Source organism: Rattus rattus, chromosome 1, assembly GCF_011064425.1.
Source record: "Rattus rattus isolate New Zealand chromosome 1, Rrattus_CSIRO_v1, whole genome shotgun sequence".
NCBI classification, from domain to species: domain Eukaryota; kingdom Metazoa; phylum Chordata; class Mammalia; order Rodentia; family Muridae; genus Rattus; species Rattus rattus.
This window is the reverse complement of record NC_046154.1, coordinates 3,568,922-3,595,921: the sequence shown is the minus strand read 5'-3', so window position 1 is coordinate 3,595,921 and position 27,000 is coordinate 3,568,922. Positions and strand designations below refer to the sequence as shown.

General features: G+C 49.2%; 1 protein-coding gene across 6 annotated transcripts; it reads left to right on the top strand.

Moving 5' to 3' along the window:
* The first annotated feature begins 1,567 nt into the window (after window positions 1-1,567).
* Phf24 (PHD finger protein 24) lies at window positions 1,568-27,000 on the top strand. 6 transcript variants are annotated; one of them, XM_032892113.1, is made up of 9 exons: window positions 2,179-2,286; window positions 7,406-7,532; window positions 19,118-19,499; window positions 20,073-20,258; window positions 23,080-23,158; window positions 23,436-23,641; window positions 23,960-24,120; window positions 24,444-24,539; window positions 24,858-27,000. In XM_032892113.1, the coding sequence occupies exons 3-9, from the start codon at window positions 19,122-19,124 to the stop codon at window positions 24,952-24,954; spliced, it is 1,203 nt and encodes a 400-aa protein (XP_032748004.1). In that variant the 5' UTR covers window positions 2,179-2,286; window positions 7,406-7,532; window positions 19,118-19,121; the 3' UTR covers window positions 24,955-27,000. The 6 variants fall into 6 exon arrangements, with proteins under 6 accessions (XP_032748021.1, XP_032748013.1, XP_032748004.1 ...); XM_032892105.1 differs by having other exon boundaries at window positions 7,399-7,532; XM_032892130.1 differs by lacking the exons at window positions 2,179-2,286; window positions 7,406-7,532 and adding an exon at window positions 1,568-1,686.

Sequence of the window (27,000 nt, the reverse complement as noted above, 5' to 3'; positions counted from 1 at the left end):
AAAATAAATCTTTAAAAAGAAGAAGAGAATGCCTTACAGCTGGATCTTATGGAGGCATTTTCTCACTATAAGTTCCCTCCTTCCAGATGACTCTAGCTTGTGTCAAGCTGACATAGACTAGCAGGCACAATACCATAGCCATCAACATAACAGAGGAATGGAGAAGATCATATAGTTGACATACATAACAATAAATTTGGACAGAGAGCAATGGGGGTGAAATAATCAAAGCAAATTATATATATACTGTGCAAAATGTCACTTTGGGGGGAATTTGAAACAGTCTCTAGTTGGTCAGAATGGCTCAAAACCACCACATATCTTAGAACGACTTGGAAGTCCTGATCTTCCTGCTGCCAGCTCCCCGGTACTGTGATTTCAGGCTTGTTCTGCCACAGGCAGACAAAACCCAAGGCGTCAGGGATTGGATCACTAGGATGAGTGTTAGGAGAAACTGACCCGGACTGCAGTGTTTAGAGATGGGGCTGAGGTAAGGGGTTATGGTCACACTGGTTATTAGAGTGAGGCCCTCGTGGTTCATACTGCAGTTCCTTGACAGGGCCATTGCCTTTTGTTTCCAATGAATGACAGACACACAACCCATATTTTTTAATGAAAGAAGCCAACAGACACCTCTATGGGGGATATTATAGCCTTCTCTTCCATGTAGGTCCATCAAACAGCCTAGAAAAAGACCACTAAAGATGGTTCGGATGTTCCTGTATGAAATTGTTGGTCCAGTGTGATTCTAACGGTAAGTACATCCATCGGACCCCATAGGAAACTCAGTCTGCTCTTCAATATTAGTTTCAGAGGGGGAAAAATATGATGGCCCTTGCTAACACCAATTTTGTAACAGTTTCTTGGCTCTCAATGGCAGTTTGGGTTCTGTTATCAGAGCACCTGGACTTCGGTCTCAGCTCCATGACATAGGAGTTTGCTACTTTAGGCAAGCTGTTTAACCTCTGTGCCTCAGAGCAACTCCTCCAAGACATATAGTGTCTTAACCCACTGTGGAACGCTCATGCTTGGAACGCCAGCAGCACTCTGGGAGGCCAAGGCAGGAGGGCTGCCTGGAATTTGAGGCCAACCTGATCTCCCCAGTCAATCACTGACCAGCTGCAGCTGCACAGCGAGTGACATTTAAGGTCTTTAAAATAGTACCTTTATACTTGGCATTTTTAATATTACTTTCGTGATAATAATATATAGTTCTAATTTTACCTAAATTCTGCTTAAAGGACAAAGTATCTCCTATAACACCTGGAAGGGGGGATACTAGATGCTCAAAAAATAATGTGACTTGTGATTGATAGACACAAAATAGATGTACAAGAAAATGAAAGTGCCTTTAAAGAGAGATCTGTGTGTATGTACACATCGTTATTTCCTACAATTAGTTGTAGATATGTTGTGACTTGGTCTTTTTCTTGCCCTCTTCAAAGCCTGGAGTTTGTTGCAATGCGCGTTATAGTTCTCAGAAACACTGGCCGCCTGACAAGCTATCTGTTTGGCTAGTCTGAAGGCTGAGGTTGCTGCAGCAAAAAGTGGGTTACACGACAGTACAGCTCTGCTGTACTGGATGGCGGACCAATAGTCTCTGACAAAGCTGCACAAGGAGATGGAGCAGTCAAGGTCTTTGTGAAGGTTCCTCAGGCCACTCCCGAACCCAGTGGGAACCTGAAGGTAAGTGCCCCACGGTGAGCCCTGAGACCTGGGTGGTGCGACAGAGTCGGCTGGCTGAGTTCTTCCCACCCCGGGCAGGTGCTGATCGCAGCATCCACACAGACCCCGCTCTGCCTTGGGTGTATGCGGGTGGGCGAGTCCCCGCAGCCCCTGCAGCGCCGACCGGGTCCAGCTCCCGGGGCGCGCTGACCTTGCCGCGGGCGGCCGGGCTGGCGCAGTCCCCGCGCCGCATTGCCGGCTGCTCGTGCAGGCGCCCCCCTGGCACTGGGACCTCCGCTACTCCGCCGCCGCCGCGCCCGCGCCCCACCGCGCCCCACGCCCGCGGCCGAGCCAGGCTGCGCCGGCCGTGCCTGAGGCTCCGGAGGGTGGGGCGGCGCGCGCCCAGGCCGGCCGAGGGCGCCTCGCGCGGGTGCACGCGCAGCGGGTGGGCGTGCTCAGGGCGCGCGCCGCTGCCGCCGCCTCAGCCTGTCGCGCCGCCCGCGCCGCCCGCTCCCGGTGCTCGGCCCAGCACGTCGGCTCCCGGAGCGGCCGTGGGCAGCGCGGGCCCGCGGCGTAGAGTCCGCCGGCCTCGGATCCGCGTCCCGCACGCGGACTGTCCCGGTAAGCCAGGGCGGGGGCGGTGGGACCCCGCCGTCACCCTGAGGGGCGGGTCTGCGGTCCCGGATTCGGATGCTGGTGTGGGAGCCGCCCCCACGGGGCCCCTGTGCAAATGGATGCACCCCAGTGACCGCTGCCTCTACACGGGAGAGAGTCCGTGGGACGTGAAGGGAGACGCCCAGTGCGCTCTGCACTTTCTGCCTTGCACAGCCCCAGTGTGGAGGCACCCTCCAGAGGCCCCCAGGGAGGCCTTCTGTGTAAGTAGAGTGGCATTAGGGTAGTCTCTGGACTTGGCTCCATGGGAGAACATCTGGGAACCTCAGGGACTTTCCCAGTGGTGTTGGTGAACCCCAGGTAATTTCATCCTGTGCCCCAGAGATGCCCAGAAAGAACCTTTGGCTGGAGGAATGGGATCCATTTGTGGCATCATAGCTCCAAGGACTTAGGCACTGACCTCCTGAGGGATTCAGTGTGCCCTCACTTGTCCCCCTCAACATAATGGAAAGGAGTGGGGACTCTATGGGGCTGTGGCCTTTTTTCATTCCAGTTCTCACTCTGCCCCCATTAGAATGTCTCTTCTGAATGATAGCCCAGTTGGCTTCAAGCTGGACTTTTGGGGAGACTGGAACTGCTTGTAAGAGCACAGAGTCTAAGGGATACCAAGACCAGTGAGGCCTCCGAACCAAAGATCTCTGACCCTGCGAGCTCGACTCTCCAGAAACAGTATGACCAAGTTTCTGGAGGAAGGAATAAGGGGGGAGGGAAGCATTCTTGAGAACTAGTGTGCCAGGCACTGTGCTAGATATGTTTAAACACCTTACATAATACTTAACAACAGCTTCGTAAAATTACCCCATTTAAACATTAGGTATTTGTGACGCACGCAGGCTTTGCCCGAGATCACAAATGAAGCCTGTTCTTCACATTTAAGTCAGAGAAAAGTATCAAAGAGGGAAAGAAGGAAGAGTGGATGTCTGTTAATAAGTTGTGTGGACGTGTCAGGCATGGAGCTTTGGAGTATGCTCAGAAAGGGGATGCTTAAAGAGAGGAGGACGGTTTAACAGAACATGCGACCATTGGAGCAGCTGTCCACTGAATCCCGGGATCTCAACTCGTGGCTTCCGTTGCTGGTAGCACTACTGTAATGGTGTGGTGGTCTTTGTCAGGGGTTGCTTGGGAGAACTCAAGGGGCCACCTTCCCTGCTGCAGGACCTTGGGGGATGAAGAAAGGGAGACACTGTCACTCCCTTGTGGCCCTGTATGTGCACCAGTAATCCGCAAACACCCCAGGACACTGCTGAACAGTTCTGTATGAGAAACAGGAGAGGGGAGAGAGGATGGAGGCCAAGGATGGATCACTGGGAATCTGTTGTCCAGGAGAGAAAGCCTGAACTTGATCCAGTAATGCCCCTTGTCTCACCCCAACACTTTCATTCCAGCTGAGTCCTAAGGGTATAACTTAGAGCCCAAAGATAGATTCTTGCTTCTTATCCAAAGAGCGAGTGTCAAGAGGCCAAGCCATGCAATTTACCACAGAGCCATTCTGGACTGTTTCTGTCCATCTTCATCCTCTTCTGCACAACCAAACCTAGCATCCTCCTCTAATAAAACTATCCTCCTAGAGCTGGGCTCTGACGACAAAGAGCCAATCAGAGCATAGGGCCATCAAATATATATATATATACATACATACATACATACATACATACATACATACATACATACATGCATGCTTGGTCCTGGTTTTCTTTGAAAACATATATACCTACTTCAGAGACCGAGGCAAGAGGCTTGCCACAAGTTGAAGGGAAGGCCAGCCTAGGCTACGAGAGAGACTGTCTCAGCAAAACAGAGCCAAATGAAGAAACCAGAAAACACTGTGTTTCTGCAATGGCTGTGGTAATATATGGCTAGAACCCTGGCATGTGGGAGGTAGAGGTAGGAGAATCTCAAGTTCAAGGCCAGCCTGGGCTGTATAGAAAGTTCTTGGCATTGTCCCAAAAACAGAAGATAAAAAGAAATGTTTCTTTGGGTGTCTGGGATTACACAGTGAGAAGAAAGAGGAAGCTACCAAGGAAACCGAATAACCTATCTGACCCATTGTTAGTTGGTCTTTTATCTTCCTTAAGTACCTGGCTTCTTTAAGGTTCAGATAGATGTAGTACTTCATGCACAGCTCCACAAGCAAATCTGACAGAGGCGCGTATTGGTTATCATCTGATATAAACTTATTTATGATCCTCTTTCAACTTAAACCCCTCTCATTAGTTCAGCAGGGATATATATATTATATTATATATATTATAGTGATATAAATAATATATAATATATAAATAATATTGTTTTAAGAGAGAAAACCAAGACCAAGCCTGAAAATATGGTGGTATTCGTCCTAATTCAGACATTTCTTTTTGTTTAGGCTTGGTTTGTTTTTTTCAAGACAGGGTTTCTCTGTGTGGGCCTGGCTGTCCTGGAACTCGCTCTGTTGACCAGACTGGCCTGAACTCAGAGATCTGCTTGTCTCTGTCTCCTAAGTGCTGGGCCAAAAGGCATATTTCCTGTTGGAGTATTTTGCTGTTATTATTATTATCATTATTGTTGTTGTTATTATATTATTTTTTTCATTGAGGACTCTGAGAACCACACTCCCTGGTAACTTGGGGAAATCCCTTGATTGATCTAAGTTCTCCCCAGAACCTGGATCCTCGGTTCCACCTCCTGATGTCTAGCATTGAGTGAACATTAAATTTCGAAACTTGTCAGAACAGTGCCTAAGCATAGCCTGTGTGCGATGCGGTGTTTCTGGGTGGCCTTAATCTCATAAACACTTGAGTGCACACCAATAGGCATGTATGCCTTTCCAGCCTTGGATCTTCCATAGATTCTCTGACCATGCTGCAGCCATTTTCTTCTTCCAACACTACCCATGTATATTTTGAAATGTTTCCTTTTCTTGGAACATGGATAATCAAACCTCCCCACGTGCATTTTCCATGGCTCCATGTTTTCTCCCATCACACCTGTTCCTAAGTGGATCATATTCACGCTACCGGTCTCCCGTCTCTTCAGCTACAGTACCTGTTGCCTTTCTGCACCACAGGCCTGTCTAGCAATGCTTCCTCATTCCCCGGATTTAGGGATTCGTATTTGACGGGGACATCATTATCTACTCCATCTTTCGGTCTTAACCCCTAAGTTCTGGTTGGAATCGTTCTACCAGCTTGGGACTGAGACGCATGGGCTAGCGGTGTCCAGCTGGAGACAGGACTATTGGCTGCATTATAGCATCGTTCCGTTCTCCACCCACCTCCCAGCAACCCTCTCAGGGGTGGGCACACACTCTAGGTGCTGCTGACCTGCCAGCACTGTGCTCTGTAAGCAGGAGGGGTCTCGCCCTCGAGGAGTTTGCACAGAATCAGTCTGCATTTCGTCACTCAATCACTATTCCTATCAAGGGCAGGGAAAGTATGAGGGGAAGTGCAGTGTGACAGGCTATCGATGGTGGTCAGTGGGAGTGTGCCGTTTCCGGTGTCACACACCAACAACTAACTGCTAAGCTAGGCTACTTTCAGGCAGCCACAGTCCAACCCCTGGCAAAGTTACCCTTGCCCATACGTGCCGAGGAAACTGGTCACACGCATTCTTGCCTCCCTGTGCAAGTCATCTACGTGGACAGAGCCATTATATTACGAGTTGCAGAGCCCTTTACATGTTATGATCTCTGTTTGATGGAGACTGTTTCCTGTTGCTATGGTCTTCTCTCTGAGACACTAGTGAGGCCGCAGCCTTGCCCTCTTTTTCTTGTTTCTGTTTGTTCTTCAAGCTTATGTCTCCCATAGACAAAGCCCCAGTGATTAACAGTCTCTTCCTGACAGGCCTTAGGTTGTGGGAGAGTTCCAGTTCCATGTTGGAGAGCCGTGAAAGGTCATCTCTGGGATTTACCAGGATTGTCTCTGATCATCCTGGCCAAACTCCCTTCCCTGCCCCTCACTTCCCTGAATGCAAAGGAACATTCTCTTTTAAACAAATATTCTAGGCATACTACATCAAACCGGCTCTTTGAACTGATGCTAATTCATGTGCGAGTGCAGATCTCCTTGCCTATTTCCATCCAGCACCAGGGCCGGCTTCATAGCTCTAAGTCATGGTGGAGTCTCCATATAGCTCCATGCTTGGCATGTGTTTTTACCTCTTCCTGGAATGCTTTTTTTTCCCCTCATCCACTGGGTTAACTCCCACTCATCTTCAAAATTTAGCTCAAGCAACACCTTTTTTTTTTTAATCCTACACGTATGCCCCCTACACATGCACATACTCCCTGCATCCTCACAGGCTGGGACTCCATTCCTCCATCCTCCTAACAGCTATTAGCACTTGATTTGTGCCTAACACATAGTAGGCTGCACACACACACACACACACACACACACACACACACAGAGACAGAGACAGAGACAGAGAGAGACAGTCAGACAGAGAAACAGAGAGACAGACAGACAGACAGAGACAGGCAGAGACACAGAGAAACAAAGAGAGAGACAGGCAGACAGAGAGACAGGCAGACAGAGAGAGAGAGAGAGAGAGAGAGAGAGAGAGGACAGACTCATAAGCAAGCGGGTGGTAAGAGTTAAAGTGTAATAAGCTGCATAAGTGAAGCCAAACCCGTGCTTTGGGGACCTAAGAGCAGAAAGCAGGGAGTGCCTCTCCATCTTGCTGGAAAAATTCACTTGCTGAGTGCAATCCCACCAGCCAATCACTGCCAGTGTGATGTTCCTTAACTGTTGCTCTGCTTCTGTGGGAAGTCAGAGCTGTAGCTTTTAATGAAGACAGCCCAATCCCCAGAGGCTAAAGATCATGCCATCATTTTGTTCTCATGTATATTAAAGCTCTGTGAGCCTTCAGTAAATATTAAGCAGCAGCAGGACGTCCCTCCTGCCTCACAGCCTTGAGCTGAGGCTGGGAGACCGGTTCATCCGGCCTCCAGCCCGTCTGCTTCTTAGAATCTCCAGAAAAAAACTCTCTGCGGTTCGGGCGACTGTCTTCCTAGATAAGAAGTGGACCCAAGGAGGACGGGAGGGTGGCTTCAGGGTCCACACTCATGAGAACTGACACCAGTCTGTAGGTTACTGCCAGGAGACCGGCGACTAGAAACAGACTCCCAGGACACTGCATGGAGAGACTGGATTCCTAAAGCAACAGGCAGAGGAGAACAACTGGACCACTTGGGTTGCCTCCAAGACCTGCGGAGGGTAAGGGAAATCTTCGTGATGGCTTTTGCTTAAGTTCTTTGGGTCGACGTTGATGTGTATGGTGAGCTCAGGGTCTGTGCTGTCCAGACTAAGGCAGGGCCCTTCTTAGGGTCAAATGACCCTTGTACAGGGGTCACATATCAGATACCCTGCAGAGCAGATATTTATATTAGGATCCATAACAGTAGAAAAATTACAGCGATGAAATCGCAACAAAGTAACTTTTTGGATGGGGTTGGGGGGGTCACCACGGCACAAGGAACTTCATTAGCGGGTGGCAGCAGTGGGGAGGTTGAGCTGATGTTCACAGACCCTGGTTCTTAGTTTTTCTCTACCTTTGTAACTTTTGCCTTTCTGTGTTCAGTTCAGTAGCTTTCCCTGAGGGTCTTAGTCCTGCAGCTACACAGGAACAAACCAACCAATTTAACTTCCGCACCTACGTGCATAGACGCCACTCTACTCAGCGTCCCTGGCTCAAACCCAGCACCAAGGAGATGCGTTTTCTAGCTTCCTTCTTGTACCCTAGCGAGCTTCACCCCTGTGGGCCAAGCTGTAGTCAACTTAGAGAATAAGTACCGTAGACCTGGATGTGGGTGTTTCTCTTGTCTTAACGTTGTGGCTGTAGAAACTGGATAAATTAAAATGTTCACCCCTCCCATCCATAGTCAGATTGAAGTAGATGCGGTCCTCTGTGGCAGAAAGTCACCCATAGCTACGATAAGGTCAGAATTCTTATCCTCAGCGCCCCACCTCTGAGGAGGCAGCGTGGATGTGATTCGCTGAGTCAACACTGTATTTCTAGAACTGAGATCCTGAGCCTTGCTCTGATCACATTTTGGGCCAACTTTGGTTTTACCTTCTTCTGGTTTTACCTTTTTCAGTGCTGGGGATTTTCCAGGAGCCCATGTCTGTTACACAAGCACTCTTCCATTCAGCCACATCCCCGGGTTCAGGGTTTGAGACTGAGGTTTTCTAAGCTGCCCAGACGAGCCTTGAACTCACTTCACAGCCCAGTCTGGCTTTGATCTTGTTTGTGATCCCTCTGCCTCAGAGTGGCTGGAATTACAGCCCTAAGCAGGCCTAGTCTCTGGCCAGCATTGGTGAAGAGAAAGGATACGAACACTGTGCCTGAAATAAACTGTCTTCGCCCAGTCATCTCGGCCACATTCATGTCTGTGAAAGACAGTGGGAGCCGCCAGATTTTCTACCCTTTGTTTTCATTTCTTTTTCTGCAAGCTCGACTCTTTTGTTGCTGTCTCCCTCCCTCTGTAAATCAGGTTGGCCTCAAGCTCACAATGATCCTCCTGCCTCAGCCTCTCAATGTCGGGATTACAGGTGGATGCCACTACATTCAACCCTCAGTTCCCTTTTTCTCACTTGGGGGTTCTTGCCTATTCCTGCCTAGGAAAACCCTCGTAACCTCCAGAGAATTCCTTTTACTTGCTCTTGGGCCAAACAGCTGCCATTTCTATACACAGGATGAGGCTCAAGTGAGTCAGTGCACTTCATGGTGGCGTGCTGGATAAGGAAACTCCTGCCTATTAGGCAGGCTGCTCCCCAGCCTCTCCAGAGCCACAGATCTGTGCCTGGGCAGAGGGCTTCCCTTGCTTCCCTTGCCTTCGCCTCCCTTGTTTCTTTACCAGCTCCTGCTGTGGAGCAGAACCTCTCCACTCCCACTACTTTGCCCTTATAACCAGTCCCTTTGCATTCTAGGTCGGTGCTCTGCAAAGAATGGGTGTGTCTTGCACACACATTCCGAGCTGCCCACATATTCGTTCTGCCTGACAAATACATCTCAGCAGCCTTCTCCTGCTGAAAGGAAGATTTCTTTCTGTTCACGCAGTCAGCCATACGTGCTCGCTCTACGGTCTCACGCCACCTGCTCTATCCCTAAGGTGTTCTTTAAGCCTCTCCTGTATACACCACAGAATCTTTTTTATTATTATTATTATTAACTTGAGTATTTCTTATATACATTTTGAGTGTTATTCCCTTTCCCGGTTTCCGGGCAAACATCCCCCTCCCCCCTCCCCTTCCTTATGGGTGTTCCCCTCCCAACCCTCCCACCATTGCTGCCCTCTCCCCAACAGTCTAGTTCACTGGGGATTCAGTCTTAGCAGGACCCAGGGCTTCCCCTTCCACTGGTGCTCTTACTAGGATATTCATTGCAACCTATGAGGTCAGAGTCCAGGGTCAGTCCATGTATAGTCTTTGGGTAGTGGCTTAGTCCCTGGAAGCTCTGGTTGGTTGGCATTGCTGTACATATGGGGTCTCGAGCTCCTTCAAGCTCTTCCAGTTCTTTCTCTGATTCCACACACCACAGAATCTTGACAGACACCATTCTTGAGACAACATCTTCTTACCCCTTCTTCATCCTTGTTGGAGAAGGGGGGGAGATCCCGCCCACCAGCCAGAGAAGTCATTAAGAACGATTTGTGGGATCTTTGCAAGTTTACTTCCTTTTAGCTCGCTCTTCTTCCTAGGCCTCCTTCCAGCCCAGAAGAGGCTGGGCTTTCTCTCCAGGCATTCCTCTTAGCCACCGCTAATCAGTACCACTTGTTTCTCTGGGAATTAGAGCTGCCTGTGTTAACTTCTCAAACACCACAGGTGTCTGTCTCCGCTATTTCAGCACGCTCGCTTTTAATCAAGGTGTCTTCTGCAAGTCCTCTTCATTAAGCATTAAGAGATTTAAGCCTTATTCTCAAGGCTTAATTCTGTTGTGTCCTCGTGCTTTATAATCAGATCACAGCCAGGCCATCTCAAAATGATGAAAATAAAATGAACAAACAAAAAATAAAATGGCTTGAGGTCTTGTTTGGGTTGTAGAGGCTTCCTATTAATGGTTCTACTTCACAGTTTTCTGCCTTAGGGACATAAGGCGATCTAGAAAAAAAATGAACCATCTCCAGCAAAGGGAATAGCCATGTTCAAAGGAAATGCGGCGAAGAGCACCGTGTTGTTTGCTTTTTTTTTTCTATTTGATTATTTTGATAGTGTGTGTCAGCTCTGTCTTCATAAAAGTTCCTCCAAAGACTAAAGTCCCAACACGGCTGCAGTGGCTTCATTACAGCCGAGGGATCTTGGCATCTCCACAGAGCGAGTGCTCTCCCAACATGGAGCAGCGGGAGGAAGCAGACCTGCAGTGTGAGGAGGTCTCCATGGTCCAATGCTGCTACACTGATGATAAGTCGCTTCACCTATAGAATGGTGCTCCTGACTGGCTGGGTTTGTTCAGTATCCCCTGTTACATCATCATCAGAAGTCAAAGGCCAAAAGCACATACTGGTTCTCTCCCGGTGAATTGGTCTTGGAAAGTGATTTAACTATGTTCAGGATCTCCAAGATAAATGTTTCCATCTGAGGCTCAGCCCATGCCTTCTAATAAACATAGTAGTCTCACCACTGTTGTCCAGGACTTCTGACATAATTTCTAAGAACGGGGTACCTCCCATCTATTTGGAGAACTGCTTTATCCCCTACGGCCCCAGGAGCCGTGTAGATACTGCCAAGCTCTGGGGTTCCGCAGCCTGTTACACTGACAACAGATGGATGTATTTGTTACAAATCTAAGTGCACCTTACACTTGCTATGCCTTTCAGTTTCCTCCTGGAGATTTTACAGACTCTCCTTGCTCCCATCATCCAGCTAAATCACCATTTTGGAACCATTTCTCTTATCTTTGTGTCTCAAAACATTTAAATCGACTTTTTATAGTGTGTCTATTAAGTTATTCTGCAGTTTCTTTTTTTTTTTATTTCCCCCCCACCCCTATTCTGCAGTTTCTTATTAGAATTCTTTCTACCCTCTGACGGTTGTTTTTAAAAATGTTTCCGTAGGGCAGAAGGGCATGATGGTACATGCCTTTAATCTGACTCAGAAGGCAGAATCAGGTGGACGTCTTCCATGGCTAGGCCAGCCTGGAGTTCCAGGCCACCCAGGGCTACATAGAAGGGGGAAAAAAGTATTAGTAAAGGTTACTCATGGCCACAGTTCTGAAGCGACCCGTCTGTTGTGCAGAGTATGTTTTCTCTCTCTCCATCTCTTACTTCATCCCTCTCTTCTTCCTGTTCTCCCACCATTTCCCCTTAAAGATACAAATCTATTCTCTTGCAATTCTTGGAGCCAGTGACAGGACACGGTCTCAGCTGGGCTACCGTGACGGTGTCCATCCGCAGGGAGCACGGCTCTCTGGAGGCTCCACCGGGGTGCAGTTTTCTTGTCCTTCTCAGCTTCTTGAACCCACATATATTACTTGGCTCATGGCCCTCTCTTTGTCTCAAAGGCAGCTGTAGTCTTTAACATCTTTCCTGTGTCCTATCACAGAACGGTTTCCTTGGTCAGTCTGTCTCTAGTAGACCTCCGGTCCACACAGACGGTCAAAAGCAGTGGGTTTCCGTATATTCTTGTGTTATAAGTGGCCATCTTTAAATCCAAAGGAAGAGTGTGGCAGAGTGCCTGGGTAACAATGAGCCCGGGCTCAATCCCAGCACTGCCAAAGGAAAAGAAATACAATTCCTTAATGAAAAGTGTTTACCGGGAAGTGGTGGCACACGCCTTTAATCCCAGCACTTGGGAAGCAGAGGCAGGTGGATCTCTGAGTTCTAGGCCAACCTGGTCTACAGAGTGAGTTCCAGGACAGCTAAGGCTACACAGAGAAACCCTGTCTCAGGGAGACAGAGAGACAGAGAGAGATTATATGGAAAAAAAAGAACTTCACCATTCTTAGTCACCATGAAAACACAAATCTAAACTGCACTGAGAGTCACCTCACCCCAGTCAGAATGGCTGTCACCATGAAAACAAACAGCAAATACTGGTGTGGCTATTGGGCTATTAGTCCAGTCTCTGTGGAAATAAGCATAGAGGTTCTAAAAAGGAAAAATCCAAATGAGGCTGTGATATTGTCCACTCCTGGGTTATGTACCTAAGGGAATCTAAATTAGAATACACCAGAGATAACTAAGCCAAGCATAGGGAAATTTGCCTGTGACCCCAACACCCAGGAAACTATGGTAGGAGGATCCCCAATATCCTGGCCAACCTGGGTGAGTTCCAGACCAACCTGGGCTACACAGAGACTCTCTTCAAAACAAAACAACAACAACAAAAGTAGAGAGAAGTACACCACTTTTTGTTGTTTTAAGACAGATCTCACTATTAGACTTGGCTGACCTGGAGCTCCCGTGTAGACCAAGCAGGCCTCAGACTCAACAGAGATTGGCCGGCAGCCTCTGCCTCCTGAATGCTGGTAAAAGTGAGCACCACCACGCCCAGCCACACTCGGGTTTACTGTGGAATTCTTCACGGTAACTGAGCTAAGGGACGTTCATCCACAGTGAGCGGGAAGTGAAAATGTGGACTTCTATACAATGGAATTTGGACCAGGAGGGGGATAGCGACTGGACTATAAAAAAAGATCAAATAATAATAATTAATAATAATAGTAATGACAGACTTAAATACTTCCCATTCTCTCTCATAGGCAGAACGTAGGCTTTTATAAATGATATGCAAGTAGAAGGGGATTATTTTTATAGAGAGACGTGACAGTGGGAGAAGAGATGAGAAAGGGCAATGGAGAGTACATGTGTTCAAAGGACATTCTATTACATGCATGGAAACTCATAATGGAATCCTTGTCTGTACAATTAATAGACACTAGAATTTTTTCAAAGATTCCAAATCACTGTAGAGAATCATTATCAGGGCAGCTTATTTTTTATTTTTTTATTTTATGTATACGAGTACACTGTAGCTGTCTTCAGACACATCAGATCTCATCACAGATGGTCGTGAGCCCCCATGTGGTTGCTGGGAATTGAACTCAGGACCTCTGGAAGAGTAGTCAGTGCTCTTAACCTCTGAGCCATCTCTCCAGCTACCATCGGGTAGTTTAATAAGATGAGAATTATCAGGAACCATCACACATAGTAAAAGAAAAGTCATTCCTAATCTTTGGTTTCAGTTACAAGTTCACAAATCAATACTGGTACATACAATATTTCCCCATGAAATGTAGTTCTTACTCTGTGTTGCAGTAAAAATAAAATTAAAAGTTAGGGGTGGGAGAGTGCTTACCTAATTCCTGAGGTCCTGGGTTCCACCTTCAGCTGATCAGTTTTCTTTCTTAATTGAAAACATCCCACTTAACGTGCAATAGGAAAGCAGTGGACCTGGAATATGTAAGTGCTTGTATTGAAAATGACGGTGACAGGGACTGGAGAGATGGCCCAGAGGTTCAGAACACTGGCTGCTCTTCCAGAGGATCTGGGTTGAGCTCCCATCACCTACATAATGGCTCACAGCCATCTGTAACTGCGGTTTTAGGGAATCCGATGCCCCTTTCTGTCTTCTGTGGGCTTCCAGGCAGGGGGTACCAGACATACATGCTCTCAAAGCACTCATAAAAATAAAATTATTTTTTAAAATGAATCTACTCTGATCGTCCAACTGAGGCACAAATCCCTAGATCGTTTTGATAAACCTTTGCCAGTGCAACCCTGTAACAGTCACTGATCGACAGTAAGCGTTCGTTCGTTTTATATATCAGGGCTTTTATTCTTTTGAGTTGTTTCTTAAATTTTATAAACTAACAAATGGAAGAGGCAGGTCTTCTCAGTTGACCAATTCAAGAACATGGGTTTCTGTCAGGTGTGACAGCACACGCCTCTCATCTCAGCACTCGGAAGGCAGCGGCAGGACGAGGATTGGAGGTCAGCCTGGCACACGGTGGGCTCCAGGACAGCCAAGGCTGCATAGTGAGAGCCCATCTTTTAAAACATGGGAATATGAGTTTTCTTGGCAACAATAAGTTTCAGGGTAGAAATGTGTATCACTGTGGTGCATACAAACAAGAAATATTTCTAGAAAGGATATATGGCCATCACCAGGCACCGCATATAGTAAGGTTTTATTTGGAAAAGCAAGTTCTTGACAACTACCTGAAAGGATTTGGTTTGAGTTTTCTGTACCACCACCTTCTGTGTAATGCATGTGTGTGTGTGTGTGTGTGTGTGTGTGTGTGTGTGTGTGTGTGTGTGAGAGAGAGAGAGAGAGAGAGAGAGAGAGAGAGCATGTGACTGCATTTGAAGGCCACAGGCCAGTTCTGGTGTCATCCTCGAGCGATGCACCTTGTCTTTTGAGGCAGTATCTCTCATCAGGACTTGGGACTTGTGGACTAGGCTGGATTTGCTGCAGTCAGATTTAGCTCTCGTTTCCTTATGATGCGATCACATGCACACCAGTACACCTGGCTTTTTCTGGGGTGTTGGGAATCCAACTCGGGTCCTCATGTTCTCAGAGCAAGCACTTTTCAGACTGAGTCACCTCCCCTGCCATTAGTTTTGTTTTCCTTGAAACAATGTCTTATTCTGTAGCCCAGGCTAGCCTTACACTTACAGCAGCCATCTTGACACACACACACACACACACACACACACACACACACACACACACACACCGCCCCTGAGTACTAGAATCACAGGCACGAGCCACCAGGCCTGGCTATGAAAACTGTCTGTTAACATCTGTTATATTCCAGATACATCACCAGAGTGGAAGTAGGTATTATACGTTCAGGGTGAAATAGTCAGAGGGAGCCAGCATTGATCAGATAATCATCCCATTAAACACGTGGTGAGGAAAGTACCCAGGAGCAGAGAGCACTTACCCAGAAGCACTCCAGCCTGGAGTCTGCAGTGACTTCCCCAAAGGAAGGACACTCAAGCACGCTAGAAAGAGTAGGCAGTAATTGGGGTGCTCGTGGTTCCCAAAAATAGAGAAAGCATGTCAAATAAAGACATAGCAGGGCTAGCAGAGCTCGTAACACTGAGGCTAGCAGGCAAGTCCAAGTATATGGTACCTCAGAAGCTGCCGTAAAGGCACAGATCTGAGGTAGTCTGTCCCAAAAGCTGCAGAAAGCCATTGACAACATTCATGGTGCTGTAGATGTCCCTGTGTGTCCCGGGATGTCCTTAATTTAACATGCACAAAATCCAATGGTTCCTCTTCCTGATTTCCAACTCTCTGGCCACTCTTCTAGTCTAATTAAAACTGCCCTCTTCTTGCCAAGCAACCAGAGCTTCCAGGGACTAAGCCACTACCCAAAGACTATACATGGACTGACCCTGGACTCTGACCTCATAGGTTGCAATGAATAGCCCTAGTAAGAGCACCAGTGGAAGGGGAAGCCCTGGGTCCTGCTAAGACTGAACCCCAGTGAACTAGACTGTCGGGGAGGGGCGGCAATGGGGGAGGGTGGGGAAGGGAAAAAATAAAAAAAAAAAAAAACTGCCCTCTTCTATTTTGTCCTTGAGCCAATTAGTTACCTGTTTATTCCTAAAAGTCTCTAATCCTTTTTCCATGGTGACAAATGCACTCAATGCCATGCCTGCTCTCACTTCAGCTTAAAGCCTCACCGTCTTACCTGGCTAGTGTAGTGTCTTCTAATTGTCTCTACCTCGCCTCTTACCCACCGCCAGGTTTTCCCCAAAATAAACCGAAGACAGCTTCTTGCGCCGTTCCCTAAGGTCCTCCGTGACCCGGTAATGTGGTCTCACACTCTTTAAAAAACAGCCCGATGGCTCTGTAGCTTGTACCATGAAATTTGCTCATTTAAAGTGTAGCACTAGATTATTTTTAGCATTTGCACAGTTACGAAATCATCACCACACTTCGACATTTGAACACCTTTGTTGCCCCCAAAATAAGGCCAGACCCAGTAGCAGCCATGCCCATCCACACCTTTCTGCAGACTTAGGGATGCACCAATCTATTTTATTTCCCTAGACTTACTGGACACTTCACACAAATGGAACCACAGAACCTGTGTTCTCACATGAAGACCTCCTTTGAAGCTCATCCATGTTTAGTGTACGCCAGTACTTCATTTCCGGGAGAGAAGGATAGCCCATTGCATGGATAGGGAGTTCTGCTTGTGTCTTTGGAGTCTGGTGTTTAAAGCCTTGAGCGGCGTGGTTCTGTCCCACCTCCATTCCCTGTGATGTGTGCCCCAAACACCCACAGTTCAATAAGCCTTGATTGGGGTGTGCCGAGGGCAAACGGACTGTGCTCCACTGACTGCGGGCACACATTCCTCGGCTGACGCCCACTGAGCTCTCTGTGTAGAAAGGAAAAGGCCACTGTGCCATATCACATCCTCACTTTCCCAAGCTGTCCTCTGCTCCCGCAGAGGACAACAGGGGTGCTATTCCTTTTCACTTGTGAAAAGTTGCAGACATTGGACAGTGTAAAGACAGAGGTGAAGATGTGATCAGAACAAAGAAGTCATCTTAGGAGAGCAAAGCACCTACCACAGAGTCTGGATAGAGAGGCTTACTGTCTGTGAGAGACCCACAAAAGGGTGTTTGTGACCTTGGCCACATACGCGGCAGTGACAGAGATTCCCGAGTGCCTGATTCAGAAATCTTCCAAAAATAGAAATTCATTCACTCTGGCCGGAATGTTAGCCAGCACCTCAATGAGACAGACCCTGGGTGGGCTGTGCACAGTACTTCCTGGAGGTGCTTCCTTTCAACCAGAAAACTGCAATATGTTGAACCTCCTTTTAGGGGAAAGGGAAAACTTAGTATCTGGAGTCCCAACCACCTCAAAGTAGCAGAAAACAGATGTCTCTGGGCTAGATCAGCTCTCAAATAACAAGGAAGACAGATATCAGTTCACATAGGTACAGTACTATCCACTTAAGCACTATTTAACCCTTTTTTCTTTCTTGTACATTGTGTGTGCTCTGCGTGCATGCATGTGTATCTGTGTGTGTGCCTACATATGTGCATGTGTGTGCATGTATGTCTATGTGTGCCTGTGTGTAGGGTTGTGGTGTCCTGCGTCCGCTCTGCCACAGGGCGCAGCTACTGAAGAGGTAGAACATGGGGAGTTGATCACACTTACCCCACACTGTCACTGGAGTAGGTGTCAGCCGTAGGGAAGCCCCAGGATACCACTCCAGGAGTGGAGAAGCAAAGTCTGAGGCATGGGACCACTGAAGCTGGCTTGGGGGTCCCCGGGCCTGCGACAAGGCCAAGGCGTCTGGTTCTCGGACTCTTAGACATCCAGGCAACACTGGAAGCTGCAGAAGAGCTGAGAACGGAGTGGGGACTGATGTAGCTCGAGACCGGGGTAAGGGGAGCTCTGGCTGGTCCCTGCGGTAGGAGGGAGTACTTTGGCTTGATGGCTGTAGGTTTGAGCTTGGGCTTGGTGGTGGCAGTGGCTGGGAGCACAGAGAGTCCTTCCACAGGAGATTTGAAGGGGGCTATATAGGTGAAGGCCTTCTCCATGGCTCCCCACGGCGGATCCCGATGAAAAGAGGCAGTCCACGATTTTAAGGCATTTATTGTCGTAGTGGAAACTGGATGAGTAAAACCGTACCCCACTTCTCAGGACGGGTCTGAGATTAAATACGTTTACAGGAAGGAGTGTCTGGGAAGGGAAGCTTATTGACTAAGCCTCCAGGCCCTTAGGTACCTCATTAAAATGGAGATCTGTCTTGAGCCTAGGTGACCAGAGATCCCGTCTCTACATGTGGAGGGGCTTGGGGCATTGCCCATAAGTGACCGATGATCACAAATCTATGGGGACTGTGGCTAGTGACAGGGGCCTGGTACCCAGGAGCAGGCAAAACTTCTACTATCCTTTCAGGGTCATCAGGGCTTCTAGCCTTAGCTCAACCAGAAACCAGGCTGCCCTTCACAGTCCCACACCTGTGTATGAGCCTGTGTGTCTGTGTGTGTGTGCCTTTGTATGTGCATGTGTGTCTGTGTGTGTGTGCCTTTGTATGTGCATGTGTGTCTGTGTATGTACATGTTTGTGTGTATGTCTGTGTGTATCTGTGTGTGTGCGTACATGTATGTCTGTGTGTGCCTGTGTATGAGCCTGTGTGTCTGTGTGTGCATGTGTGTATGTATGTGTGTATGTGCCTGTGTGTGCATGTATGACTATGGGTCCCTATATATGTGCCTGTGGGCCTGTGTGTGTATGTGTACACATGTATCTGTGTCTGTGCCTTTGTATGTGCATGTGTGTATGTGTATGCCTGTATATGTGCATGTGTGTCTCTGTGTGTATATGCCTGTATGTGCATGTATGACTATGTGTGCCTATATATATGTGCCTGTGTGCCTGTGTGTGTACACATGTGCATGTGTCTGTGTCTGTTTCTGTGCCTTTGTACGTGCATGTGTATCTGTGTATGCCTGTATATGTGCATGTGTCTCTCTGTGTGTGCACATGCATCTCTCTGTGTATGCACGTGCACACACACACACATTTTGCTGAGGTCAAACCCAGGGCTTTGTGCATTCATCACAAACTTTCTACTGTGGTACTATAAGAACAGTCCAAGTTTGTCCCTTGTTATCCTCAAGATAGCCCTGTGTAGGGTGCTGAACAGATAACCCTCCTATAAGAGGAAAAACTAACATTAGCTAGCCAGTCAGAAGCAGAACCAGAGTCTTCTGACTTCTTAGCACGTGTTCTTTCCAGTATGCCTTGCTACTAGGAGCCATGACTGACAATATTTAATAGTGCCTGCCTTTTCAATGATGGATAAAACTGATTTTTGTCCACAGAGCCATGGGGGTGTTGATGTCCAAGCGGCAGACAGTAGAGCAGGTGCAGAAGGTGAGCCTGGCTGTGTCAGCCTTCAAGGATGGGCTACGGGACAGGCCTTCCATTAGACGTGGGGGTGAGCTACCAGGGTCCCGCCGTGGCACTGTGGAGGGCTCTGTTCAGGAAGTACAGGAGGAGAAGGAAGCAGAGGCAAGTGCCCCCGTGGTCCAGGAAGAGAGCAGCATCAACCGTGCAGCCTGGGAGCGGCTCCGAGATGGGCGTGGAGTTGAGCCTGAGGAGTTTGACCGGACCAGTCGATTCACACCCCCTGCCTTCATCCGCCCCACCCGGAAGCTGGACGATGACAAACCTCCAGATATCTGCTTGGAGCCCCGGGAGTCTGTGAGTGTCATGTGCAGGCAGGGTCTCCCGGCCTTACCTTTCTAAGGATCAAAGAACAGACCGGGAAAGATGGCTGTGGTTGAAGTGAGAACCAGAAGATGGAGGGGAGCGGGGTCTGGAACAGTCCTTTTCTCACAAGATGGGTTTAGATGTGTCTCAGTGAAGGTTGCTTGCCTTCCGTGTTCAAGTCCCTGTGTTCTATCCCCAGTACCACAAATGGAAACAACGTTTCATGTGAATAAAAATACTAGGTGTATCTTGGATTAGTCGTGGGGAAGGACTTGAGCTTCTCCGTGGTGAGGGATGGTGTCATGGCAGTCCTTGTGCTCACCCACAGAGGGCACTAACCCTTGGAGGGGACATTTGGGAAACTGGGAAGGGGGAACTGGGGTAAGATACAGTGGCTGGGGGTTTCTACTGGTATGTGGTGTCAGGATAGCTAGGGGTGTTAAATGTCATATAGTGCTTGGGACAATCACTCACACGAATCGTTCTCTATAAAATACTAATGGCCCATGCAGCAGCCGTGGAATCTTACTATCTCTACTTTCAAACCCTTTTCATTCCTGCAAGGTTGTCAACGATGAGATGTGTGATATCTGTGAAGTCTGGACCGCTGAGAGCCTCTTCCCGTGCAGAGTCTGCACCAGGGTTTTCCACGATGGCTGCCTGCGCCGCATGGGCTACCTCCAAGGGGACAGTGCCGTGGAGGTGACCGAGATGGCCCACACCGAGACAGGCTGGAGCTGCTACTACTGTGTGAGTCTGGGCTGCAGGGCAGTGGGGAAACAGCATTCTTCCCAGAGGCCTCATCTGAAAAATGACTGTTTCTAAACAGCGACCTAAGGGGGTTTTCTAACAGTGCACGCAAGGGTCCTGGAGCTAGAAAATCAGTTCTTCATTGTGAGGTGCACTATATGGCACTTAAAAAATATGCCAGTAGCACCTGGGCTCAGTTATGAGACACCAGACCTCGCCAACTGTGTTCCAGAGGGAGCAAACCACCCTCGGTAAAGAATCAAATAAACAATGGGCCTAACCAATCAAAATTAACTCTGCATAGGGCACTGCTTTCTCTAAAGGTCTGTGGCTGCCATTCCTTGTACTCATCTGAGAAACCAACCTAGCATCCTGAACAGTTTGCTTCCAGCAGAGGGAGATTCTGTTACGGGAAAATACTTAGTCCTGTGGTCCTCGCTTGACCCGATGACTGTTAGAAGCCTTTGTTCTTCATCTCTGAAGTGATCATTATGTGAATTAAATAGCAACAGTGCATCGATTCAGGACACTATATAAATGCCTTCCAACTTTTAATGGCAGAAAGAATCTAAGGTTCTGTTGAAAGCCAGGTTCGTAGCCACTGTTCATCGTGCCTGAGTGGAATCCGGGTCTTTCCTTCCTGCTGTGCGGGTGTCTTCCCCACTCTGTGAGGAGCGGCTGGCGACTGTCGTCTTCCACCGTCCGCAGGGAGCAGACAGGTGCTACTTTCAGACTCCCCATCTCTGGCTTATTCACAAAGTGGAGCCCACCAGTTACTTCCAGCTACTGAAATACCTTCCCCGTAGAACAGACCACTCCAGACTCCGCTCTACAGTCTCTCCCTCCCCTGCCCAACCCGTGCACGCACATACACTGCCACTGAACACAGCCTCTCCACTTGCAGCAACCCTGCTTACCAGTGCGCTGCCAGCATGGGTCAATCCGTGTCTCTCTCCCGGGAAAGCTGTGCTTCCTCCCCAGCTCTGCTGGGGTCCAGCTGCCGCCTCCGTGGGCCTTTTGCACGCACTTCCTCCAGGTTCATCCCTAGAGCATCTCGCTGTCTCCGGACTTCCCTACCCTCCAGTGTGACTTCAGCACCTTGTTGAGTTGGCTCCTACTGAGGTCATCAAAGATCTTCCGATTGTCAGGTCCAATGACTGTTCCTCGGACATCTTCTTAGCCCTTTTGAATAAAATATTTAACATTTCCTTCTTCCCTCCTCTTTCTCTTGGCAATTAAGTATTTTCTAGAATTTATATAATAGATGCAAACTAGAGAGACTGTTTCCAAATAATGAAATCCGGGATGCGTGTCTGACCACTGTTAGCACCGCCATGATGCTGCGGTCTTCACTTGGTACCCAGTACTCCCAGTCCCTTCAGCCTTCTCTGACCATTCTTTCTCCGCACCCGGGATTTGTTCCAGTTCTGAATGCTGTGTTTCTTGGGATTCCATTGTCTTCTCACCATATTCACTGTCTTTGAGGGGCTTTGTCCTATCTAAATATTAACAATGCCCATATCTGTGCCCAGACTTAAATTTCCTGTTTCAGGGGCTTACCCATCTTGATGTCTCACCAGTACTTCATGCTCAGAATGCCCCGAAATGAACTGATTTTTCTGCCTAAACCTGCTCTTCCTCCTTGCTTCTGTAGAAGCACAGTAATCTCACTCACTGGCTTCCCAGTCCCGGCTCTTCCGGTCCCCTCACCCGTAAAGCAGCAGGTTCAGATGACCTCTGACCTCTCTCCTTCCTCTCCTCTCTTCCTTCCCCTTCCCCGTTCTCTGAGTTTACCCCTCAGTTTTTCCCACCCGGCTGTAGCAGCCGCCCAGCAGCTCTCCATACCACCAGATACTCCTCTAATCCATTTTCCCACAGAAGTCAGAGATTGACCGTGACAATGGCCGCTCTGTGCCTCCTGATTGTCCTCAGAATGAAGGCCTGAGTTAAGGGGCTCGGTCGAGGCGATCTGAGGGGTCTTCATTTCTAGCTCTTTGATTCCCTTCACACTCGCATGCAGCAGCCACACAGAACAGCAAACATCACAGTGCACACTCCATGTGCCCGGCACATGCCAGGTGCTCAAGGGGTGTTCACTGACACAATCATAGGATTGTCTGTGACACTCATGACATGTCCCAGCCTGCTCCTGGCTGGTATTTTAGGAGGAAAGTTAACTAGTCATTACAAAACAAACAAACAAACAAACAAAAACCCTTCAATAGTATTGCTAACAAAATAAGACCTCAATGTGTTTTAGTAATCAAACTTCTATGACGCCATAAAAATTCGTTTTGTTTAGGGACATTTCCAAACCATTCTTGAGCCATTTAAAGTTGCACAACAACTTTAAATATCCCATATCCCTAGAAGCAGGGATATTTGTTTTTTATAGCTAAAATGTGCTTTAAGCCCAGCCACAAAGCCGGTGCACATACAATAAGCACACGCTGAGCGTCTGATGGGTGGAGCCAGGACCCACAGCCGAGTACCCATCTCTCTCTACCCCGGCAGCCGCTCTGGGAGATGCCTCTGTGGCTCCGTAGGTCAGCTCACAGGCTAACTCGAAAGCAGGTATTGGATAAAGAGACTGGGCCAGAGTCAGGATAGCTGGGTTCTGGGGGGATTCGTCTCCAGAGTCACACAGCTCTAAGCAGACCTTCCCTCCTTCTGGAGCCTTGGTCTCCTGGATGGCGGCTGGGCGGTTGGGGTCAGGTGATTGTTCCTCCTCTCTGGTGGAGATGCTCTTTCTGTCCCTCTTAGCCCTTTTCACTTGTCACTGGCCCGTGTGGCCGCTAACTCCACATTTACTTTCTTTCAGGACAACCTCAACCTGCTGCTTACTGAGGAGGAGATGTACAGCCTCACGGAGACCTTTCAGCGGTGCAAAGTCATCCCTGGTAAGCTGGCACTGCTGAGAAGGGGCCGGCACATTCCCTTTCACCCTTCCTGGGATGGTGGGGTCTGGGGAGGAAGGGTGAACGAGTCCTTGTTCCTGAGCCGTGGTCTGTCAGAGGCACCCGCTTCCACCACAGCTCCCCGAGCTCCTCTGGCTGTGGGAGGCATAACTTGAGGAGAACTGGGGCTGCAGGACCCTGAGGGTGCCTGGGAGGCGAGTGAAGGTGTCCAGGGCTGAGGAAGGTGTCCACGTCCAGCAAGGGTGCCTCCCTCCCACAGATTGCTCCCTGACCCTGGAGGACTTCGTGCGCTACCGACACCAAGCAGCAAAGCGAGGAGACAGCACCAGGGCCCTGACTGATGAGCAAGAGGAGCAGGCGGCCCGCCAGTTTGCAGCCTTGGACCCTGAACACCGGGGCCACGTAGAGTGGCCTGACTTCTTGTCCCACGAGTCCCTTCTGTTGCTGCAGCAGCTGCGTCCCCAGGTGAGCAGTGGCAACAGTGGATGTCCATGGGTGACAGAGACCTAAGATGCGTGCTGGGTATACTAGGGAGCATTGGGGAGTGTCTAAGCAAGAGCGTGCATCAGGAGAGGGTTCCAGGTCCGTCCAGTGACAGATGACCAGTGACCAGGGCTGAGGAAACTGCTGAAGAAGACTGGCTTGTTCCGGCTCCTCTAAAACTGTCAGGCTGTCAAAAAGGCTCTAAGGAGGGCAGCAAAGGTTAGGTAATGGCAGTGCAGTTCTCGGTGGTTTTTGAGGTATTTTTACCTTCACGACCTTAACTTATCTCTTCCTCCCCAGAACTCTCTACTGAGGCTTCTTACCGTCAAGGAGAGGGAGCGAGCTCGAGCCACCTTCCTGGCACGGGGCAGAGGGAACACCATCAGTGAGGCAGAGTGCCACCAAGCCCGACACTCTTGGTTCTGCAAGCGCCTAGCAGAGGCTCCTTCCTGCAGCGTCAGGTCTGCCCTTTATCAGCGCTGCCCCGCTTAGCCCCCTCTTTCTCAGCCCCTCCTTCCTAGCCCCCTCTTCCTCCTTCTACCCGGATTTGCTTGGTTTGGCATGAGCTTCTTTTCCAACCTGTTGGCAGAAGATCTGCCTGAGAACTAGGCAGAGGACAGCAATCCTATTGGCACCATGTGGGACTGCCTCTGTCCTAAATTCTCTGCTGCCCATTTCAGAAAGACTGGTCAGGCCCGGCTAGGTCCACGGGTTCACCGGAGTTTGGGAGGAGTCGGGGGCTGTCGCTGCCCCACTGCTGACCTCACGCTCTTGTGCCTGGCAGCATCAGCCATGTGGGTCCTATAGCAGACAGCAGCCCGGCCGGCAGCAGTAGCAAAAGTCAGGAGAAGGCCCTGCTGCCCACAGAGCAGGAGTCCAGGTGAGTTGAGCCTCCTCTTTGCTGTCTATGGCTTCCACTGCCATGACACCCACGTAAGTAAGGAGGGCGTTACCACTTCCACCCCAGAATAGCAAATGCTCACCCTGGAAACCCAGACTCCAGGAGGACACATTTGACCCCGGGTCTCTAGGGCAAACCAGTGACCAGGGCTTTGTAGTGGAGCCAGTCCTAATCATGTTAGTAAGGAGGCAAGCTCCCCAAGTTTGTCCGGTCTGAGGCAAACTGCCACTGGGGTTAAGCCTTATGGGCCTTCAGGATCTGTCTCCAGGCTTGCAAACCCGTTCTCTCCCTCTGCAGATTTGTGGATTGGCCCACCTTCCTGAGAGAGAATGTCATCTACATCTTGGCTGCTCGTCCTAACAGTGGAGCGATTCACCTGAAGCCCCCAGGATAGGTGGGACAGAGAAGCTCAGTTCTGGGACGGTGGCATCCTCTCTCTCCTTTCCTTTCTTTTTCCTTTACCAACCTCTGGCACTGAGACTCATGGGAATGGGACACTGCCAACATCTTAATTTGTCATTAAGCTTTATGGCACGGAAGCCACCGTTCCCCTCACAACAGAGGCAGTATGTGTGTTGCCACACTGAGAAGCCCTGAGCGCCGTGGCATTACCTGCTACTGGACCACCTCCTGCCCTCACGTCATAAAACTACCTGCCACCTCATGCATACATATGTGCACATGCACATACAGCCACATACATGCCTAGATAGCCATGCCTTCAAACTCCTGGTTCTTTCTTTGATGAAAAAGGACCAAAACCCCTGTGTTGAGCTCCCCTGGTATAGATAAGAGGGTCTCTTCTCGCTCCTTTCATTGGCCAGTTCTGATTCCCAAGAGAAAGAAGGGGACAGATTAAATTCACTTCCCCTCCAGGAGACGCTGAGAGGCCCACTGCCCACATGGAAACCCCCTTCAGTGATGACCACTGTTACTCGTAAGTGTCTGTATGTCCCTCAGGTGTGCCGTGGTGGGAGAACAGTTCAAAGCCATCCCAAAGAGTTTGTGTTTAAATTCTGAGTCCTCGTGATAGAGAAGGAAACTAGCTTGTGCATTTCTGCCTGGAGAAAGTGGAGACAGTCTCTCCCAGAGTCCCAGGATTCTAGGAACTTTTCAACCAGCTCGCCCAACTTCACAAGTCCTTAGCAGAACAGGAAAGCCAAGGTGAGACTCCTGTCCTATTTGTCAAGTGGTATCACATGGTCCGAAGCTCTAGGGACCCATGAGGAACAGATCCACTGGCAGGAATGGCTCTGTGTGAGATGCTGTAGCCTAGGTGGCGGCCTTGGAGGCCAACGAGGATGCAGAGAAGAAAAGCAAGCTGGGTCTTCCCTGCTTTTCAGCCCAACGCAACCCCAGACATAGAAATATGGCATTACATGGAGGGCAAGTCAGCCTCTCACAGAGCCCAGAGGAGCTCTGCAGAATGCCTGCTCAGTTGTGCTTTTTCAGAAGGGACAACAAAGGCTTGAGAAGATTTGTACCTCAACTGTCAAGAAGTCAGCGTCAGAAGGGGGACGGTATGTTCTTCTCCCGTTGCCCCAGTTGAGTTGCTGCTTCTCCCTGCTGCTCACGCCAAGTCTTCCCCTCTGTGCTAGGAGATGGAGCTAGCCTGAGAGGACCTTGTGGACACGTGGAGAGCGCCATGAGTGTAGCAAGCTTGCCCTACAAGCTTTGCTCCACCCCATCCACCCAGTTCTGAAGCTCTCAAGTCAGTCCATGGCGTGGGTCAGCCCTAAGACCTAGGGCCCCAGGTTCTGGATCTCTATACTGTCAACCACATGACTTAGGGACGGCCAGTTCTGACAACTAGCCCTTCAAGAGAGAACTGAGGCAAGTCACGCAGAAAGAGGCTCGAACTGTCCGCATGGCTGAAAGCACGTGTACTAAAGTGGATGGTTACGAGAGAAGGAGCACACGCGCTGCTCGGTGCCGAGAGGCTCAGATGCCATGGGCGTCTCCAGACAAGCCTTGCTAAGAGCCCTGCATGCTCTCCTTCTATGGGACCTGCCTGACCTAGAAACAGGGTGGTATCCGGCTAGAGTCAGAGTGTACGGACTGAAACGGAGCAGGCGGGATACATGCGGGTTTGATTTTGAAACTTATGGCTTTAAAAAAACTATTACTTAAAGCTGGGCGCGGTGGTGCATACCCTTAATCCCAGCACTTGAGGGACAGAGGCAGGTGGATCTCTGTGAGTCGAAGGCCAGACTAGTCTGAATAGCAAGTTCTAGGCCAGCCAGGATTACACAAGTAAGACTTGGTCTCAAAGACAACAGTGAAAACAACGCGGCCGTGTTCCCAGGACTGATCAGTGAGGTGGCCCGTTATTGAATCGAGTTGAAGACAAAGCACAAACTTGCTGGGTTCAAGGACTGCATCTGTAGCAGCCAGCCCTGGGGTTTTCCATTGAGAAGATTAAAGCATGTTAAATTCAGGG

What these genes read in the sequence shown, in the direction of transcription:
- Phf24 (XM_032892130.1), top strand. Translation starts at nt 19,122, where the DNA reads ATGGGGGTGTTGATGTCCAAGCGGCAGACAGTAGAGCAGGTGCAGAAG. An exon ending in GCTTGGAGCCCCGGGAGTCT is followed by an intron (nt 19,500 to 20,072) that starts GTGAGTGTCATG and finishes CATTCCTGCAAG; the next exon opens with GTTGTCAACGATGAGATGTG. An exon ending in TGCAGCAGCTGCGTCCCCAG is followed by an intron (nt 23,642 to 23,959) that starts GTGAGCAGTGGC and finishes CTTCCTCCCCAG; the next exon opens with AACTCTCTACTGAGGCTTCT.